This window comes from Arachis ipaensis, chromosome B3, assembly GCF_059453495.1.
Source record: "Arachis ipaensis isolate K30076 ecotype BB chromosome B3, ASM5945349v1, whole genome shotgun sequence".
NCBI classification, from domain to species: Eukaryota; Viridiplantae; Streptophyta; class Magnoliopsida; order Fabales; family Fabaceae; genus Arachis; species Arachis ipaensis.
Window position 1 is genome coordinate 127409692 of NC_142438.1, and position 18003 is coordinate 127427694.

General features: G+C 32.9%; 4 protein-coding genes across 5 annotated transcripts; 1 reads left to right on the forward strand and 3 right to left on the reverse strand.

Moving 5' to 3' along the window:
• Positions 1-91: 91 nt before the first annotated feature.
• Positions 92-5168, reverse strand: LOC107630951 (26S proteasome non-ATPase regulatory subunit 12 homolog A). The gene is made up of 12 exons (XM_016334249.3): positions 5013-5168; positions 4555-4749; positions 3891-3998; positions 3688-3792; positions 3532-3588; positions 3226-3422; positions 2384-2483; positions 2177-2289; positions 1942-2092; positions 1768-1845; positions 533-786; positions 92-422 (listed from the first exon to the last, which is right to left on the reverse strand). Exons 1-11 carry the CDS (start codon positions 5166-5168, stop codon positions 568-570), a joined length of 1479 nt encoding a protein of 492 aa, XP_016189735.2. The 3' UTR covers positions 92-422; positions 533-567.
• A 275-nt stretch (positions 5169-5443) lies between these two features.
• Positions 5444-9328, forward strand: UBP27 (ubiquitin-specific protease 27). Of its 2 annotated transcripts, XM_016334248.3 has the most exons (11): positions 5444-5620; positions 5792-6054; positions 6177-6294; positions 6493-6593; positions 6679-6909; positions 7243-7308; positions 7430-7558; positions 7665-7802; positions 7904-7966; positions 8126-8410; positions 8553-9328. In XM_016334248.3, the coding sequence occupies exons 2-11, from the start codon at positions 5794-5796 to the stop codon at positions 8823-8825; spliced, it is 1665 nt and encodes a 554-aa protein (XP_016189734.1). In that variant the 5' UTR covers positions 5444-5620; positions 5792-5793; the 3' UTR covers positions 8826-9328. The 2 variants fall into 2 exon arrangements, with proteins under 2 accessions (XP_016189734.1, XP_088365140.1); XM_088509014.1 differs by having other exon boundaries at positions 5529-6054.
• Positions 9329-10330: 1002 nt separating this feature from the next.
• LOC107634623 (uncharacterized) lies at positions 10331-10897 on the reverse strand. The gene is made up of 2 exons (XM_016338045.3): positions 10734-10897; positions 10331-10634 (listed from the first exon to the last, which is right to left on the reverse strand). The coding sequence occupies exons 1-2, from the start codon at positions 10807-10809 to the stop codon at positions 10456-10458; spliced, it is 255 nt and encodes an 84-aa protein (XP_016193531.1). The 5' UTR covers positions 10810-10897; the 3' UTR covers positions 10331-10455.
• A 5051-nt stretch (positions 10898-15948) lies between these two features.
• On the reverse strand, positions 15949-16637 carry LOC148572400 (uncharacterized). The gene is made up of 2 exons (XM_088509979.1): positions 16404-16637; positions 15949-16318 (listed from the first exon to the last, which is right to left on the reverse strand). The coding sequence occupies exons 1-2, from the start codon at positions 16486-16488 to the stop codon at positions 16146-16148; spliced, it is 258 nt and encodes an 85-aa protein (XP_088366105.1). The 5' UTR covers positions 16489-16637; the 3' UTR covers positions 15949-16145.
• Positions 16638-18003: the final 1366 nt, after the last annotated feature.

Consider the following 18003-nt stretch of genomic DNA (forward strand, 5'->3'; position numbering starts at 1 on the left):
CTATAATCATTTCTTTCATATAGTATTGGATGCAAACACAAATTAACACCATAGGAAATTGCACGACAAACAATAAGTACAAAAACAGAAATTGCGACCGGAAAGTACAATAGAACATTATCAGGTCAAAAGAATATAAATGAACAAGCACTCAATTTCTCAATTTCTTACCACTGCCATAACAAAGGCCATTTAGAATCCTGTCAAACGTCAGCGGTAAGGTACTATTGTTCGAGTAGTATACAACAAAGCTACTTTCAATACTAAGATGCATATATCCGGCTCTCCCCTGAACGCATGAATGAGAAAATGCAAAGTGAAAAAAGGGATCCTCGTTTACTGCAGTTCCTGACCAACCCATTCGGTGACAATTCAAACGAAAGGTAAACTCCAGTCCAAAATCACATACATAAGGAGTTGTCCTGCAATACATCAGAAACAAACATTATGATAATACAGGAAATACCAAAAAATGACAACTGAGATTCGAGGGAACAACAGACTGGAGAAAAGGAAGGTGAAAAAGCTTTACCAGTGACTATAATTGTGATATGGAACATGACTCTGTTAAACCTTCAAAGCAGCTTTGTGCACCATGGTTTCCTTGTGTATTTGATGACAGCTCTTCTCCACAAGATCAAGCAGTTTCTCCAAGTTTGCTGCCCATGAGTTAAGAATATCATTGCTATCTTTTTCTGTTTGGAAACAAACTATTCCCATTGGTCTATCAATCTTAGCGATCAGTGCTTTTGACACAACCATATCCGAGAGATGCTTCTCAGCTTCCTGAATTTTAACAGGAAAATTTGTTGGGGGTCATCACACTAAAAGAAATCATTACAAATGCTAAATTCTCGTAAGTCACTTTGGTTTCAAAATACCCATATTAAAAATTTAAAATGCACATAGCAGCTCAGCATGTAATGTAGAAGAACCAGATTGACATGATGTCGTGAACTACGGCTGTGTTTGACATAGACACTAAAGATATGGACACAATATTTGTGCATTGTGTTTGACAAAATAGATAGACAATACACAACTTTAAAAAGTCTAAATTACCCCTTTTATTTATTTATTTTTTCTAAACAAAATTTCTCCTCTTCTCTGTCCACCTCACTGTCCCCCTCCCCATTTCCTTCATCTTCCATGTTCTTTCTTTTCCTTCCAACAACCTCCAGCCAAACAAATTGAAATAAAACATAAAAGAAACCAAAAAAATCAATTAAAAAAAAATCAGATTCACAAGGTAGATGGAGAAGATGGAGGCATAAGGAAGAGGAGGAGGCAGAGAGAGAGAGAGAGAGAAGGGAAGACAGAGGCATGAGAGAGAGAGAGAGAGAGAGAGAGAGAGAGAGAGAGAATGACGGTGGTGAGAGAAAAGGGTATTGAGAGACACAGAAGGAAGCTGGTGAGAGAGAGAGAAGGGTAGTATGTGAGAGAGAAGGATGGTGCTGTCTCTATGAAGAAGACTTGGGGAGATGATGATGTTATGAAGAGGAGGGTGGTCTTCGAATTAACTTTCTACAAGGATAAAGTTGCAAAAATTCGTGTATCACTTCTTGTGTCCGAGTGTCTCGGCTATTTGGTAGTATATAAATTGTGTCCCAATGTACATTTGTGTGTAACCATGTCCTAAAATCATTTGTCTCAGCAAACAATACCAGTGTCCATGGACACTAACCACGTGCCGGAACCTACACTAGCATCCAGTGAGATATTTTTGAACACTCCAAATAGCACATAATCATAAATAGCATTACAAACCTGTACACTGAGGCACAGAAGCTCAGCAAGTCTCTTCAAAGTAATTCTTGCGTAGTATTTTGATACAACAAGAATATTCTGCAAGATAATGGAAGTACACCAAATCAACAATTCCATGATATCAACCAACCAAATTAATGGGATTAAGAAATTAATATAACATCGGGTGATTACGTGTTCAATTATCCTTTGCTTCAGGTCCTCTGCTGCTTTTTCACCCAAAGATGACCCAGAGATATTTTCATTCTCAAAGTCATTCTTATATGTCTCCCATAAAGTGTTCCATTGGATAACCTCCATGGTGACCAGCTGTTTCAATAGTTGCCTATGGCACAACATTTAACAATGAAATCACAACAAAATATTTGAACATGAATAAGAAGACTGAGAGCAGCATTAGGTAACATACTTAAAGCTTGGAATTTCAGATAGATTCTTGTCTTCCAAGGTGGAATTGAGAAGGCTTGACTGCATGGGATCATGTGGTGCCAAAACCAAGTACCAACATATTTTTCTCAAGATCTATAATAAAGATATTTGTCAGAAGAAACTAATGTCATGTAACATAATAAAATTTCTCACAGTAAAAAAGTAGCCAAAAGAAAGAAGAGCCTACAGGAGTCCAGTCAGCTGGGTTTTCTTTGACAGATGGTATCTCATATATAGCCTTATAGCAACGGCAAATTTCAAGATAGTCATTGTTATGGGAATAATACCTTCACACACAAACATAAAACATCATAAGAAAATTAATGTTTTAAAATCAGCAGAAAACAACAGATATAGGTATTTTTAAAAAATTGTTGCAACATAGTAAAATAAAAAACCACTTATCAACACCACTCTACATTACTAAAGTGATATAATCCACTGTTACATTCCAGCATGGTCAATATAATTTTAGTATCCTAGATCATCCTATACCAATTGGCACAGTTTCGATATCAGACTGCATGAACCATCAATTTTGCACAAGGATATTGACTTCAAAATATTAGAAATAGCATTTTGCAAACTTAATGAAAGAAGGAAGCAATTTTTTAAAAAAAATGATGATTGCCATAAAATTAGGACGAATATACAAGTGATTGCCAAATAAAATACTAAATAATTAAATTCCGATATTGATCAATTATACAACTGTAACCTAGAGTGCAGGATCAAGAGATTAAGGTGCATCTATAGTCACAAGTATAATTAAGAGAACCTGAGGAAATCCTACAGGATAGGCAAAGATAGATAGTCAGTACACACAATTAATTTATGGAGACTAATACCACTATGCCTTATTCTGGGAAATTCAAAAGCAAGAATCAATATAAGAATTTAGTTGATAGTAAATTCATTCAAAATCAAATGGATTATGGATGAAGAGATGAAAGATGCAAGGTTCAACAACAGCATTTACAACTATATCAGGGTAAAACAAGACAGGGCAACAAGTAGGAACTTATTTACCGAATCATCAATTCATAATAGATTCGCTTTAACTCCAACAGAGATGGTATATCTGCAGGAGCCTCTTCAACAACATTATCACCTTCTTTAGGCTTCTTCTTTTCCTTAGATGGATCAACATCAAATACTCTTGGACTAATCTTTCTTGAGAGAATTTGAGCACGAACATAATCCTGCCGGTCTAGGCACAATCGTACCTACATAATTCAATGTATAAGACTATAAACTCAGGCAAATGAATTGAAACACATGAAATATTTAGCTAATACTGATATCACAAATGTAAGAAGGTATAGTATCTCATACTTGCTCGAGAATAAATGCAATTTTCTCAGTTTTGGCCATCGCACCAAAAGTTTCAACCTGATCGTATAACCATCAGATCAGACAGGTGAATTGAAGTACAAAATGAATAAATAGTCATAAAAAAATCCATCAAATTAAAACAAGTCAAACACCAACCGCAATTTCTTGCATCAAATCAGCAGCTTCAGCTATAAGGCCTTGTTCTTCCTTAATCTTTGCAAGTTTCTTGATCAATCGAGCTCTCTCAATCTCAACGTATATCTATCAAAAGGTACAACATATTAAGTATACATACATCTTATAAGATGGATATCATAGATCATAAAACAGAATGGAAAGCAGATATACTGTATGCTTACCTTCCCTGCAGATACACTGTTCAATGTTTTGATGAGCTCTATTCGAGTTTCAATGTCAGGTGTCTTGTCAATAAATTGCATAGCCTGCTGGACCATAGCTGTTACAGCCTGTGAGCATAATTTAAACTTGTTAACAGGCCACATCGTGTCTCTTGTACTACTTACAAATTGCAAGAGAGGAATGTAAATATTAGCTATCATAGGCAAAAGTTATTATATAGAGGCTAAATCAACAACAATTCTACAGGTCAAGGAACTTTTGTTCTTGTATAGCAGCAAGGATTTACAAAATGTTGCACATGTTAGGCTAATAGCACGCTTGCATTTAACTCCATGGACTGGAATTAGAATTCTCATGTTCCTAATATGCTGATCAAAAGCAACATTATATCGTTGAAGATCAAATAACCTAAAATAGTCTTTCTAACAGGCACAAGGACAGTCTTTCACCGGAACATTGGATACCTAACTACATTACAGAACATTATCATATACTGAATTTCCATTACAAACAAACAGCAACAAGTTAGTTTATAAGCAAGCTAAAACCCTAAACCTCTGTATAAACCACACTGAAATAGAGAGAACCACGTAACCAAAGGGTTTCTTCCGCATACATTTAAAAAAAATAAAATAAAATAAAAGGAAATTGTTGAGCAATTACCTGCTTAAGCTGGCCGCGTCGTTTGGATAGAACGACAATCTGGTCGTTGAGGGTTTTCCATGCTCGAGCTTCAAAGCAGAGCTGCAAAATGTCGGTAACGGCCTTTCTGGTACCGGCGACGTCACCGGCGAGCCTCATCTGCTTCTCCACATTCAGCAACTGCTCTATCGAGGCGTCTAAATTCCCCGTATTCGCCTACAGAAAACCGAATTCAGAAAAATGACCAAATTCCAACTCAAAACATGGCAAGAAATTAAAAACCCTACGGTATAGTCATTTTTAGTATTTTGGGGGGGGGGGGGGGGGGACAAAAAAAAAGCAAGAAATACTTAGAATTGGAAATTAAAAGTGGAAGTAGAGAAGACATGCAGATAAAAAAAAGGGAGATCTGAGAGGGCGTAGATCGATTATTATGAACGAAGATTAGTGAATTGAAGCAGTGACAGAAAGATGCATACCATGGTTTGGGGTTTGGGAACGAGAGAGAGAGAGAGAGATCTCTTCGACTGAGTCGTTCGATTATTGAAAATTGAATTAAAAAAGTTGGAGGAGGAGGAGGTATAACTGCAGTGCCGATTAAGAGTGCAGGAGTTAAATAGGGCCCTCTTTTTCATTGTGTACGTAGGCCTGCAGTGAGTTTCATGGGCCTAGTAACCACCACTGCCTTTCGTGGCCCGAAATTTTACTGCCCTAGACGGCCCGACGGGACCACATTCCTTTCTTAGAAGGGCTTTTTTTTTCTGACAAACAAATTTTAAAAATATGTAAAAAAAAATGCTTAATTTTAATAAAATTATTAAGAAATTTTTTTCGTAAAAAATAATCTCCTTTTCCTTTTTCTCTGTTGTGTCAAGGCTTTTATAAATAGGATGGGTTTCAGACCAAAAACATAGAAAGAGAAATGGGCTCTATCTTTGTCCCATGCCGATTGTGCTCTATCTTTGTCGGCTCCCCCTGTCCACCTTCGTTTTTCTAAGCAAGTAGCGGGAGGAACTGAAAGTCTGAAACATCACCGAAAGGGTTCAATTCCCACGAAGAACCAATTTTGAATCAACTTCTTTGAAAGGTAAAGTTGCAGCAACCACATCACCAACCCAAACGGGTCTTAACCATTAATCTAAAAGGGTTCCCACATACCCACTGAACCCCACCTTTCGTTCTTCTTTCCTCACACTTAACATTAGTTCCGATTTGTTGTTTGTTTGTTTGTTTTTTTTTTTTTTTTTTTTCTGCTCAGCTATGTTGGGTCAAAGTAATGGGAACCAAGCTTCTTATCTCATGTATTGGGCACTACCCTCTACGGTTCTTGCTGGTCTTGTTGGTGCTGTTTTGGCACTTAAAGATGGCAAATTCGCCATTCCAGCTACTCTACCGTGGTCATATTCCTTCCGTACAGATACTACCACTAATAACAACAATAATAATAGCTTGGAGAAACCGCTGCTGGTTCCTGGGTTGCAGAACCTCGAGAACAATTGTTTCCTCAATGTTGTTTTGCAGGTAAAGTCTTGTTCTTATTGGGTTCTTGGAACTCGTGGTGCTCCATAGAGTAAAATGTCCTTGATGCAAATGTTGCATTTGTTCTTCTATGAATTTGAGTTGAATAGTTGAATTTGTTGCAGGCTCTTGCTAGCTGTTTTTGCTTTCAGAGTTTTCTTCATAGGGTGATTTCAGAAAGTGGGACACAGGACTTGGATGAAAGCATGCCTCTTGCACTTTCTTTAGCTTCTTTATTACAAGGTAGCACCTTGTTAAGTTTATTTCTCAGACCATTATATTTCATTTTGTATTTTATGCAATTTGAAATAACCTGAATGCCTAAATGACTGATAGATGTTTGGTCAAGGTTTTTTTATTTTGATTTTACCTAGCAAGATATTTTATACGATTTTTGCATCAAGGACCATTGTATAACTTGTCCATGTTATATATTTGCAGAGCTTGGTTCAGTTTGTGAAGAAAAGGTTACTCTTAGTCCACGAAAGGTGATGCTTACTATGGCTCATTACATTCCAAACTTTAATCTGACAAACCAGCAGGTAGAATTTTGATACTTAAATGCTGTAATGACTGAATGATGCTTTAGGTTTCTGTATGATTTATTCTTAGTTGTATGTCTTGTAGGATGCCGCTGAAGCATTTCTACATCTGTTGTGCTCATTGAGAGAAGAAATCGGAGGTTGTTATGCTCCAAAGATGAGTTCTTTAGCAGACATTTTTGCTTCTAATAATAGAATTCTTACTCGAATACATAGGGACTGGCAGAGTGAGCATGAAAGATGGCACCAACTCTACCTTGGACCTTTTGATGGGATTCTTAGTAGCAGCTTGACCTGTCAGAGTTGCTCATCTCAGGTATAGAAGGCTTTCAATGCAGTTCTCTTACCTTTGCTGTTAATTGTGTGTACACTTTATGTATTGTCGTACAGTTTTGATTTGACACTGTTGCATTAGGAGGAGAAAGGTTCCAAGGTAATTGAAATGGCTAAAATAGGAGAAATGTTAGAATTAACTAATTGATTTTGTATGATGACATGGGTTAGATTTGAGAAGCTAAGAAAAGGCTCAGTTGTAGCTCTATCTAAAGATAATGGTACTCCTAACCTTTATTTTTCTAATGTAAACGTTTTCTCGTATCTGTCTGAAATTTTAATTTAATTTCAAACTGTATATTTGTTTGTTTTGCAGATCTCAATTAACTTAGAACAATTTGATTGTTTGCCTCTTTCACCTGCTCTTAGTGGTTCCACCCTGGTGAGTTTCAAAAATTCAGCGCCAATTATATTGTTGTTTTAATTTCAATATTATTTCTTGGGTAACTGAAATTCTGCAAGCCTTCATGAGCTCCCTGATTAGTTGATGTCTCTCGCTTCAGATATTTGGATGTACGCTGCTGGATTGCCTGAAGCAATTCATTGTTGCTGAGCATGTTGAGAACTATCACTGCCACTACTGTTGGCATAATGCTGCAATCAAGTATCTTTCATTAATGGAACAAAATGAGGTAATTGTTTCGAGATGGTACAGGCAACTGCGGGATGCATAAACAGTGGTCAGAATCTTGCAATTGACTGCTTTCCGTGTTGTAAATTTGTGGCTTTATTAATCAGGTAGAACTTGAAAAGCTTAGGAGATGCTCTGACCAAGAATTATGTGACTGCCGGGAGATATGTAATCTTGAAAACCTACCTTGGTCAAATAGGTTTTCTCATACTATGAAGCAGCTAAGTATTGCTCGATGTCCAAGGGTATGTGTTCCATTTCTTCGATCAGCTAGACATACTTGTTCAATGATACAGTTAGCTTTGGATCTCCCAGTTGCTTGAAATGTTTGGATCTCATTTTGCAGATTTTATGCATTCAGTTGAAAAGAGTTCATATGAATAACTTTGGAGAACCTATCAAACTGCAGGTATTTTTATGTTCAGTGAATCATGATGTTTACGGGCTGGAAATATCCTTTCCTATTGTTTAAATCTGCCGAAATTTACAGGATACAAAAACCAAAAATAGCATATAAATGGTCATGAAAGAGTTTTTGTGTTATGATGATGGATTGATGGTGTTACAGGGTCATATTTCTTTTCCATTGATTTTGGATCTGTCTCCATTCATGACAACTAGGCTGGGAGTAAAGATACCAGATAAATATGGACAAAGTCTGCCATTAAATCTACGGCATAGCAGAAGAATCCCTCTACCATCAGAGGGGAAGATGTTGAGTTTCAGTGGAGATTGTGAGGCAGCAACAGAACAAATCAATTCAAATGATCTTAGTGATGTTGGATTTGTCTCAAATAGACAGGCACTTCCTAGTGACACGTTGTTTCCTAGAGATATGCAGCCCATTAACAAGGTTGGTCCAATGTTGCGCGCACTCGTGTGTGATTTATTTTTTTAAATGTACCTGTATTTTCTTCTTAAATAATGCTAAAATCGAAGGTTGAGTTGGTATTTGCAGTTACTTTCATCTGCTCATTGTCTAAGGCTATATGCAGGTGAACATTTCTCAAAGTTCAGTTTCTCAAGAAACATGTTTGTATCGACTTGTTTCTGTCGTGGAACACTTTGGAAAAGCTGGAAGTGGGCATTACACTGTTTATAGATGTGCAAGGGCGGAGTACTCAGGAGATGTCTCCGATGATTCCTCAAATCAAACTCCAATGCGCTGGTATTGTGTTTCGGATTCTCAAGTGAATGCTGTTTCAGAGTTGGATGTTCTTTCCTCCGAGGCCAGCATGCTTTTCTATGAGAGAATTCCAACAAACTGAAAGCTTAGATAATTTCAGTTGAACAGTTTTTTATTGGGGGAGTGCAATGACTTGTGTTCCAAGTCATAAGAACTTATGGCGTGTCATTTAACCTGACTAGGAGCAGCATAAGGGACTTGTGGTCCAAAATGCAAGACCTTAAAAAATGGAAGCCTATATTTGAAGGTTTGAGAAGTGTAATTTACAAGGATGGAATCCAAGGATGATCCCTCAAGAGTGGTTATTTGCTTTCATTTAAAGAAAATGAAGATACAAACAGCAACAGTTGCAGTGTACATTATTGCTTGCATGAAACTAATCTTTGTTATTCAATTGTTACATAACTGTAAGAGGGGTGCTTAAGTTTTCACTGATTATTGAAATGGATTCATGTAACTTAGATCTTAGAGCTAGAGCTAAATGCTAGCTAGCTGCTGCAATCTTTTACGTGGTGATGTACTTGAATCAAACAACAGCAGCCAAATGCTTTGAAATAAAAAAAGGAGTTTGCAGATTTTTCATATTATTGACGCAACAGTGTGTATAATTTATTGATTTATTACTATTTAAACTGCGATTTTCATGAACTTTTTTGAATAACTTGTACTGTGAAAGTGGAGAATATACTCATACACCTGCTGCATCACTACGTAAAAAGTTTGGATTGGTTTTATTTTAAAGTAGATACAAATTAAACATAAATTGTGTTATTTTCATAAGTAGAATGGAATTCTTTTCTACATGATGAAAATAAAATAAGGATGGATAACAGATTAACTTTCAAAGAAAGAAAAAGTTGTACGAAACAATTTAAATAATTTAAATAAAAAAGTTCCATCTGTTGAGGTGCATAAAAATGACCATCATTTCTCTACACACCTACACACATATATCTCAACTAAAGTTTAATCTTTTGGTGTCTCTAATATATAATTAATTCGGTGTCTCTAATATATAATTAATTCCTGGAGCAAAAGATTGGGTGTTCCTGGGTTCGGATAACTTGATTATCCGTTCGAATCCAAACCAAACCAATTAAATTGGTTCTAGAACCAATGAGTAATCGCCGATCATGATTAGTTCAGATATTGATTTTGGAGAAACGTAATCCAAACTAACCCGCAAATCCGATTGCTCTTTTATTAAATAAAAAATATAAATTCTAAGATATATATATATATATATATAATTTTACACTAATTAACCTAACTCTATTATAATTGTGAATTTATGAGTATTTTTTTATTGTTAAAATATTATTGATTTATTAGTTGATATTACATATATACCATATTTACACAATTTTTCTAAACAAATTTTCACTTTTAAATTTTTTTTAATTTCTATTTCATCGAATACCTAATTATTTAAATCCAATCCGTTTTTAATCAGTTTGGTTTAGTTCGAGTACACAAAAAAAATATAAAACCAAATCAATCCGAACTAATTACAATTTAATTGGTTCGGTTCTCATTTTATTTCAAATTTGAACCAATCTGATCTGTCAACACCCCTAGCTAAAGACGTTTATTTATGATATAGGAAAGTGGAATATTTTATTATTGTCTATAGCAGATAATTTACAATGCTAAAACAATTTTAGTTGTGTAAACTAACCTAAATATAACACAAAATTGTAAAATAAAAGAGTTCAATTATGAATCGGGGGCTTCCTACTAGCTGGAGTGTAATCCATTGCGAAAACTTCGCCACTGCTGCCATTTCCTTCATCTTCTTTTGGTTTAAATTTATCATCACCATGATGATCATGACCTATATTTGCATCCTTAGTAGTGCCACCCATGTTGCTTCTTTCTTTAAGTGTTCTTGCTGCACATGCCAACAAACAAACAAACAAATTAATAAAATTGAAAATCATGGAAGAAATGTTAATTTCATATGATTCTATGATAACCAACAATAAAGTACCTCTAGCTTGTATTGTGATGAAGCAGAGGAGGATGAGAACCACAATTAGAGTGCAATTCTTTTGTACACCAGCCATCTCTGATCTTAAAATTTGTGTGTGCTGTATAACAAGAAGATCTTGAATTCTTGATGATCTGAATATAGCTATGCATGTGCTTATATTATAGGCCTTTATATAGAAACAAGATTATAGGAGAGCCAATGGTGGCAAAGATTTATTGGGTATGCATATATTGCTATAATGCTATAGTAGTGGTAGCTAAGCATGGTGGTCTACGAGGGTCACATCACTGTTTTTTTATGTCTGCCTTGAAATAGACATCTATGTATGTGACTCTAATTGGGAAAGACTTGAACCGAGAAAACCAGAAATCCCACTATCCTCTCAATGAATGTCAACCTGCACTATTAAGTGTAATTTGGGCCATCTTAGTTTCCCTTTTATGTCAACTGCTTCCTCTATAGTAATATCATTAACATTATTACGACCCCACATACATTTTCAGTATTTAATAAACTTGTTACAGTCGACAACACAATTCTATATTCCACAAAGATTTCAATTTAATCCTTTGATGGTTAAATACTTGTTACTGTCGTTATCATATTTGAAATTTGATTGAGGAAATGTCTACAATGTTGAGCTGGGACAAGTAAACGTGTGCCTCAATTTGCAGACAATGCAAGATTATTTATGCAGAGCCATATATGCATCTCTAAGGCCTGCTAATGTGAAGCATGAAAGCTTGCCTTGTCGATACCCACAAACACATACAATGTGATGTGAAAAGGTTTAGTGAAACATTAGTGTTTATGCTGCCACCTACCATGTATGTACATTATATTGTTTTTTGGCAGTTAGTTATCGACAATACCCTTCTTTCGAATTCAGTTGCTGCATGCCCTTGTACACACTTATGTAAACAAAAAATGCTAGAGTCAACATTTTTAATTGTTTATCCAAATTTATTTGATTTGTATAGCGGATCCCACTTGGTAGGATAATATGGTTAACTAGTTTTTGTGACTTTTTTCACTAATGCATGCATATTTGTTAATTAAGAAATAAAGCTTAAATTTGGTGAATTATTTGAGAGCAAGTGTCAATCATTCAAATGGCTTGGTATTTAAGAGGATGACAATCATGGCTTAATTAACACTATTGCTTTGTCATAATAACATAATAATAATGGTGGTTGTTTTGTTGTGTTGTGGTTGTATTCTTGCGTGGCCTCAAGAAGTTAGAGTGCATTAGGAAGGAGATTTGATTAATTAGTTAATGATGGATGGATGGAGGAGGGGTAGCTAGGTATTAATATTAATGAATGGAGGGAGTAAAACCGACATTGGTGAGAGTAGCATCGTTTTCAGATCGGACGATGGACAATGTTATTTGTTTGTTTGGAGGAGTAAGACAATAGACAGTGTTCTTTGGGTCACATGGGACGATCTACTAGGTAGGGCTGCCTGTGTCCCTCACAAATTGCACATGATTAATGATTTGGAAGGATATATTTAAGGCTATGACATGGACACAGTAACGATAACCTAAGGGCTAAGGAGAATGCTACAGTTAACTAGTTAAGCAATCAACTAATTTAGGCTAGTCAAGTAGTAAGTTCACTCGTCTGCTTAAACAAGTGTCAGAAGTTTGAATCTCATCTTATGTATACAATAATTTATTAACCAACGACAAACTCTTAAATAAAACTTAAATCTACGACATTGCCTCTTTGGTTATCGTCTGGAAAAAAAAATTAAAACTAGTTAAGCAATCATCAATCAAATTGCATTAGGCTAATTAAGGCTGATATATATGATCTAACCTAAATTTGTATCTTTAGCTCTTTACAATTTTTGTGTCTTTATTAAAATAATGATGAAAATTGATTTGTGACCATTTTTTGGCAGAATATGACGTAAGACTAATTTGCTTAATAATATTGAGAATTGATTTGATAACTACATTTGTTAAAAACTAAAATATTTAATAATTAAATTTTTTTATGGACTAATTTAATAAATTTGTAAAAAATAATTGTGCAAAACATTTGAGTTATTACTTGATTCAGTTGTGTTTAGAGAATTCTTTGTTTGTTTATTCTTTTTCAACGGAACACGTTTTTTCATTTTTGTTTTCCATTTTCCATTTTTCTTATTTTTTTCATTTGGTCTTGTATCTATGCAATCTCTGCAATGCGACTATTTTTTTTTCCCCTTCTCCCAGTAGACCTCTGCCAGATCTTGTTATTCAAAACCGCCAACTTATTTAGAATTTTAGCTGAAATTTAACTAACTGGACTTGACTAATACTGAGGTTTTTGCACTTGAACCAATTCCATATGATTCTATGCAAGTTTGTTGATGCACACTTTTGTTTGGGAATGTATGTTTATAGATCGGATAACCCCCACTATTGCGGTCCCGGTTGCTCAATGATCTCTCTAGTCTATTCCAAATTAAAATATAAAAGAATCCAACCTATTCAAAGTACAAAGAATCTAAAAAGTTAATATTTAATCACTTCTTCTATTCGGATTTCCCCTATATGTTTTTATCAAATATATACTCCAGCTGCTTGTACTTATTAGTCCGTAATGGCTGGATGGATATTGAATTGAGTTTTTTATTAATAAATAATTGAATTACGAAACTGACTTGTTTGGAATCATGAAAGAAACTTCAAAACGAATAATATATTCCTATTAGAACCTTTTTTCTGTTATATATATATAGATATAAGTAACCAACAGCTCTAGTCAACAATAAACTAACAAATATTTTTGAATTGTACTCTATATTAATTAATTATCATTAATTAGTAATTATTTAAAATTTACTTTTTTAAATATAAATTAATAATTATTAATTACAGTTGTTTAAAATTGAATAGTTAAAAGTTGTTTATTTATATTTTTTCTATATATATATATATATTAATAAGAGATTAGAATATATGCAGACGACAAATTTTTAAATAAAATTTTAATTTACAGTAAATTAACTCTTGATCTCTCAAATTAAAAATAATGTAAAAAATAAAAAAAATATTAGATGAATAAGTTAATTTTATAATTAAAGTCCAACCAAATCTTTATTTTTTTTCTTTTACTTTTCTTTTTTCTCTTTCTTCTTCTTCAACTTTAGGATTTTTTATTATCAATTTTTAAATTATTAGACTAATTTGATTGAATTTAATTATCAAAATCATTTGATCATGTAGTTTTCCCGAACCAAAAATACATGAAACAGGTCTGTTAGTTACACACAACAGAATCTTCTGTTACTAAGCAATTTAACTACTTTATAGAACAACTATCTTTCCCCTTCCTGTAAGAAGTAATTATCTGTTATAGTTAAAATAGAAATTCTGTTAAGATAGTTAGCAATATATATATAAACCAGCAATGAGAATACACAACACACTTTGTAGTTTCTTCTTCAATCTCTTCTCTATTCTCCTAAGTCTTCACTAACAGAATCTGTTAGATATACACTAATATAGCATCCAGTCATCTCTTATATTTATTACCATTCAGGCGACAAGCTTCTTGGTTGGATTATTATTAAATTAAACCTGAAATAGTAGCATGAATCATGCATGGGACATACATCTAGGCTATAATAATTTAGTTATAGAATTGTTTATGCATGCCTTGTTGATTTTAAAGCATTCTTATAATCAGATTTATATTATTGAACTTTTGTGACATGTCTTGTCTCCGTCCATATCCTAGTCTACAGTGGCTATAGTGGTTGACGGCTAAAGAAGCACTTATTTTTATTCTGAATATATCACTCTTCTATTTACCACAATCATCCATAATATAATATCGATCAAATCTAGAGTCAATAATTTTATTAAAATTCGACCAATAAAAAAAAAATTTTACATTATTAAATATAATTTTATACTATAAAAATATTAATAATAACTAATTAATAATTATAAATTATAAAATCTACTGATTTTTTAATATTCCTCTATAATATCAGCTACTTCAATAAAATATAAAAAAATTGATATAGTGCCTAAAAGATGAAAAATTTTTAAGGATTAATAAAATTTATTGTATTTGACTAATATTTTTAGCTATCAACTTAATATTTTTAGTTTAGTGTTTATTTACTAATATATTTTTAGTTTATATTTTTAAATATTTTTGACTAATTATTGGTCAAAAATAATAAATTTTGTTAGTATTTTAGTAATTTTTAAAGATGCATGTTATCCTACATGCTAAATAAATTAAAAATTAATATTTAATTTAAAATATAAAAATAAATTATTTTTTAAATATTTAAAATTTATTATAAAAAATAAGTAAGAAAAAAATTAGATATTAAATAGATTTGACTAAAATATAAATAAGATTTGTTAATTAAATAAACAATAATAAATAAGTGTATGTACAAATTCAAAAATATATCTTTATCATAATAAAGATTATGTTACCAATATTTTTTAATATTTATCTTGAAATTAAGGCAATATTATTCAACCTTCTATCTTTTTCCTACTAAAATACAACTCCTAATATTGTCTGAACTCAAAATCTTAGAGATAAGTGTGTAATCTTTTAATCAACCAATCATTGGCAGAAGAACATTTATTAAACCCTAAATCTTAAACTTTCTAAAAGAAAGATTAAAAAATATATATATAAAAAAATTGATAGATGTTGGCTGAATTATTGATTGTTTATCATTTATTAAAGTTCAAAGTTCATATGCATAATATATGTATCATGTACGAACACGGCGGTGGATGAAAAAGATTAACATTTTTGCGAAAGAAAAATATATTACAAAACTTGCAAAATATATATTAATTAAGCATCTGTTACTGGTGACATCAAATTTCAATACCTGATGGTGAAATTAAAATTCCTGTCGATGGAGGTATATATCTATACGTATACAAGGAGTGTTAGAGGATCAGTAACTTTTATGATTTGTAACCATCAAATAGTCATCAATAATGTTTTTAATGGTGTGAGGTTTCATCCAATAGTATGAAATTACTCATTTTTCTTTTATTAGTTACATGCTGGCCAAAATTTAATAAAATTGTTGACTCCTAGACTTTTCCTATCTATACTCCCCTTATACCTAGCCAACTCCAAAAGCTATATATATATATATAATATAGGGATCAATATAATGCATATATAATGTACATGTATGTAGCTAAACATATGCTACATACATACTGTAATTTAATTCGTATCAAAATGCATTGATTAAGAATAAATGTACAAAAAATGACTAGATAAAAGGAACTGATGGTGGCGCAGCAGTGTTTTCTCAAGCAGGGAGGCGCATGAGAATTGAACAATAATAATCTTTGTCTATACCAAAAAGATTTTCTAAAACGAGAAAAAGAGAAAAGAAGAAACTTGGGATGAAAATTTAATTATGGATGGGAGGATTCTTCTTTGCAGGCGTGTAGTCCATTGTATCTATGTCACCACTAATAATCTCTTGTGTTCCTTCATGGTTCCGCTTGAACACATTACTTTGATGACCCTTCTCACCATCATCAACTCCATTCTTGTTAGTAGCAATCTCTCGCAAACTTCTTCCTGCAATAACCATACCAAAAGAACCAACACATAAATGATACTATACTACATAGAACATAATAATAATAAATTAAATTACTCTCACCTCTAGCTGTCATGGACATGAAGCATAGCAAAAGAAAAGCAACAACAAGAAGAAGGCGATTCATTGGTAACAACAACATAGCCATGTTATATATATAATTCTTACTTAATAATAATAATAAATAATATATACCCTCTTATTACTATTATTATTGTTTTGCTATTATTATTATATCTCTATGGTGTAAACTAAGTAATACATACAAAACATGGTTGCGTGTGTATAGTTATATATGCTCTTTATATAGGTAAAGAGGAGGTTAATAGTATAAGTTGGAAATATATGCATTAGTGTTTACTCATATGTCCAAGACAAAAAAAGAGATATTGTTTTGATTTTGGTTCAAATCAGTGTCTCGTGGCTGTATCCTCCCCTGAAAATGACAACACTTGCTTGGAATGCGGATTCAACTTAAATTTAATTAAGCAGCACATACAAATGGTTCCATTCTCAATGTTACTTAATCACTTGCCACAATTTGTCCCTCTTCACTCTGCCCTAAACTCGTCTGCAACCAAAAGCAAACCCTTCTAGCCCAAAAAAATATAATATTCTTTTAACATTCGAATATTATACTATATATTTTATATATCTTGATGATTACTTATATGAAGTTGTCTTCGTACCAAAATGATAGATAAAATGAAAATCATTAAATAATTTGATATGTTTGACTAAATTGTTATTTGTTTAACAATTTTCAACTATTATCTTTGTATAAGTAATCATATATATATATATATATATATATATATATATATATATATATATATATATATATATATATATATATTATGTAATGAACTGATGATAATGAAAAGGCAAACTTATTAAAGAACATGTGTGAAGATCAGAGAGGGAGGGGGGCTCCGTCCATTTTTTGTGGAGATACCCTACGCACATAATGGTTTAACATATAATAATGATGGGAGGAGGGAATGGAAAGGAGAACCTTACCCTCTTTTAATTAATTCCTTACACAAGATAGGGTGAATTTCAGTTTTCCCTGCATGTATATACTAACAGGCATTAATGCTTACACACATCATTTGTGACACATCTCTTTCATCCAATCGCTATGTATGTATTTACAGAATAATGACACATTATATTATTCATCTCTATTATTGTATGTACTAGTTTACAGTATGTATGCATGCATGTCATCATATTGTTATTTTGGTCAGATATATATAGATTCGATCGATCAACATCTGAATTCTAAAATAAATCCTAAATTTAGCGTATTAATTAATTAATTAACTAGGATCGGATCGGAGGAGTTGCATGCATCCTGTATGTGCGGCTCTTAATCATAGCAACTTTAATTTCTTGGTTATAAAACTTCAAGGGGTTATATATATCGTATGGAAAACCATGCATTTAATTAATGAACGAATGTAGCTAAGTAGCTAACCGACAGTGATGGGGCTTCGATCGTTTTCAGATAAGGCCTTCAACAATGTTGTGTATGGAAAAAATCACATGATCTATCTAATTGTGGGGCTGCTTTGTCCCTCTCCCTTAATCTCTCATTGTTATCAAAACATTATTGATTTAATTTTCACGCCTTTATGGCTGATGAGTGATGCTAAAGTCT

Bases quoted from the DNA above. Each gene is read 5' to 3' on its own strand.
- LOC107630951 (XM_016334249.3), bottom strand. From the start codon at position 5,168: ATGAAAAAGAGGGCCCTATTTAACTCCTGCACTCTTAATCGGCACTGC. The intron at 3,793-3,890 runs GTAAGCATACAG...ACCTTTTGATAG, and splicing joins ACAGTGTATCTGCAGGGAAG to ATATACGTTGAGATTGAGAG. The intron at 2,484-3,225 runs GTAAATAAGTTC...TTGTGTGTGAAG, and splicing joins TATTATGAATTGATGATTCG to GTATTATTCCCATAACAATG.
- UBP27 (XM_016334248.3), top strand. From the start codon at position 5,794: ATGTTGGGTCAAAGTAATGGGAACCAAGCTTCTTATCTCATGTATTGG. The intron at 7,309-7,429 runs GTGAGTTTCAAA...CTCTCGCTTCAG, and splicing joins CTCTTAGTGGTTCCACCCTG to ATATTTGGATGTACGCTGCT. The intron at 7,803-7,903 runs GTATGTGTTCCA...CTCATTTTGCAG, and splicing joins GTATTGCTCGATGTCCAAGG to ATTTTATGCATTCAGTTGAA.
- LOC107634623 (XM_016338045.3), bottom strand. From the start codon at position 10,809: ATGGCTGGTGTACAAAAGAATTGCACTCTAATTGTGGTTCTCATCCTC. The intron at 10,635-10,733 runs GTACTTTATTGT...TGGCATGTGCAG, and splicing joins CATCACAATACAAGCTAGAG to CAAGAACACTTAAAGAAAGA.
- LOC148572400 (XM_088509979.1), bottom strand. From the start codon at position 16,488: ATGGCTATGTTGTTGTTACCAATGAATCGCCTTCTTCTTGTTGTTGCT. The intron at 16,319-16,403 runs GTGAGAGTAATT...TGGTTATTGCAG, and splicing joins CATGTCCATGACAGCTAGAG to GAAGAAGTTTGCGAGAGATT.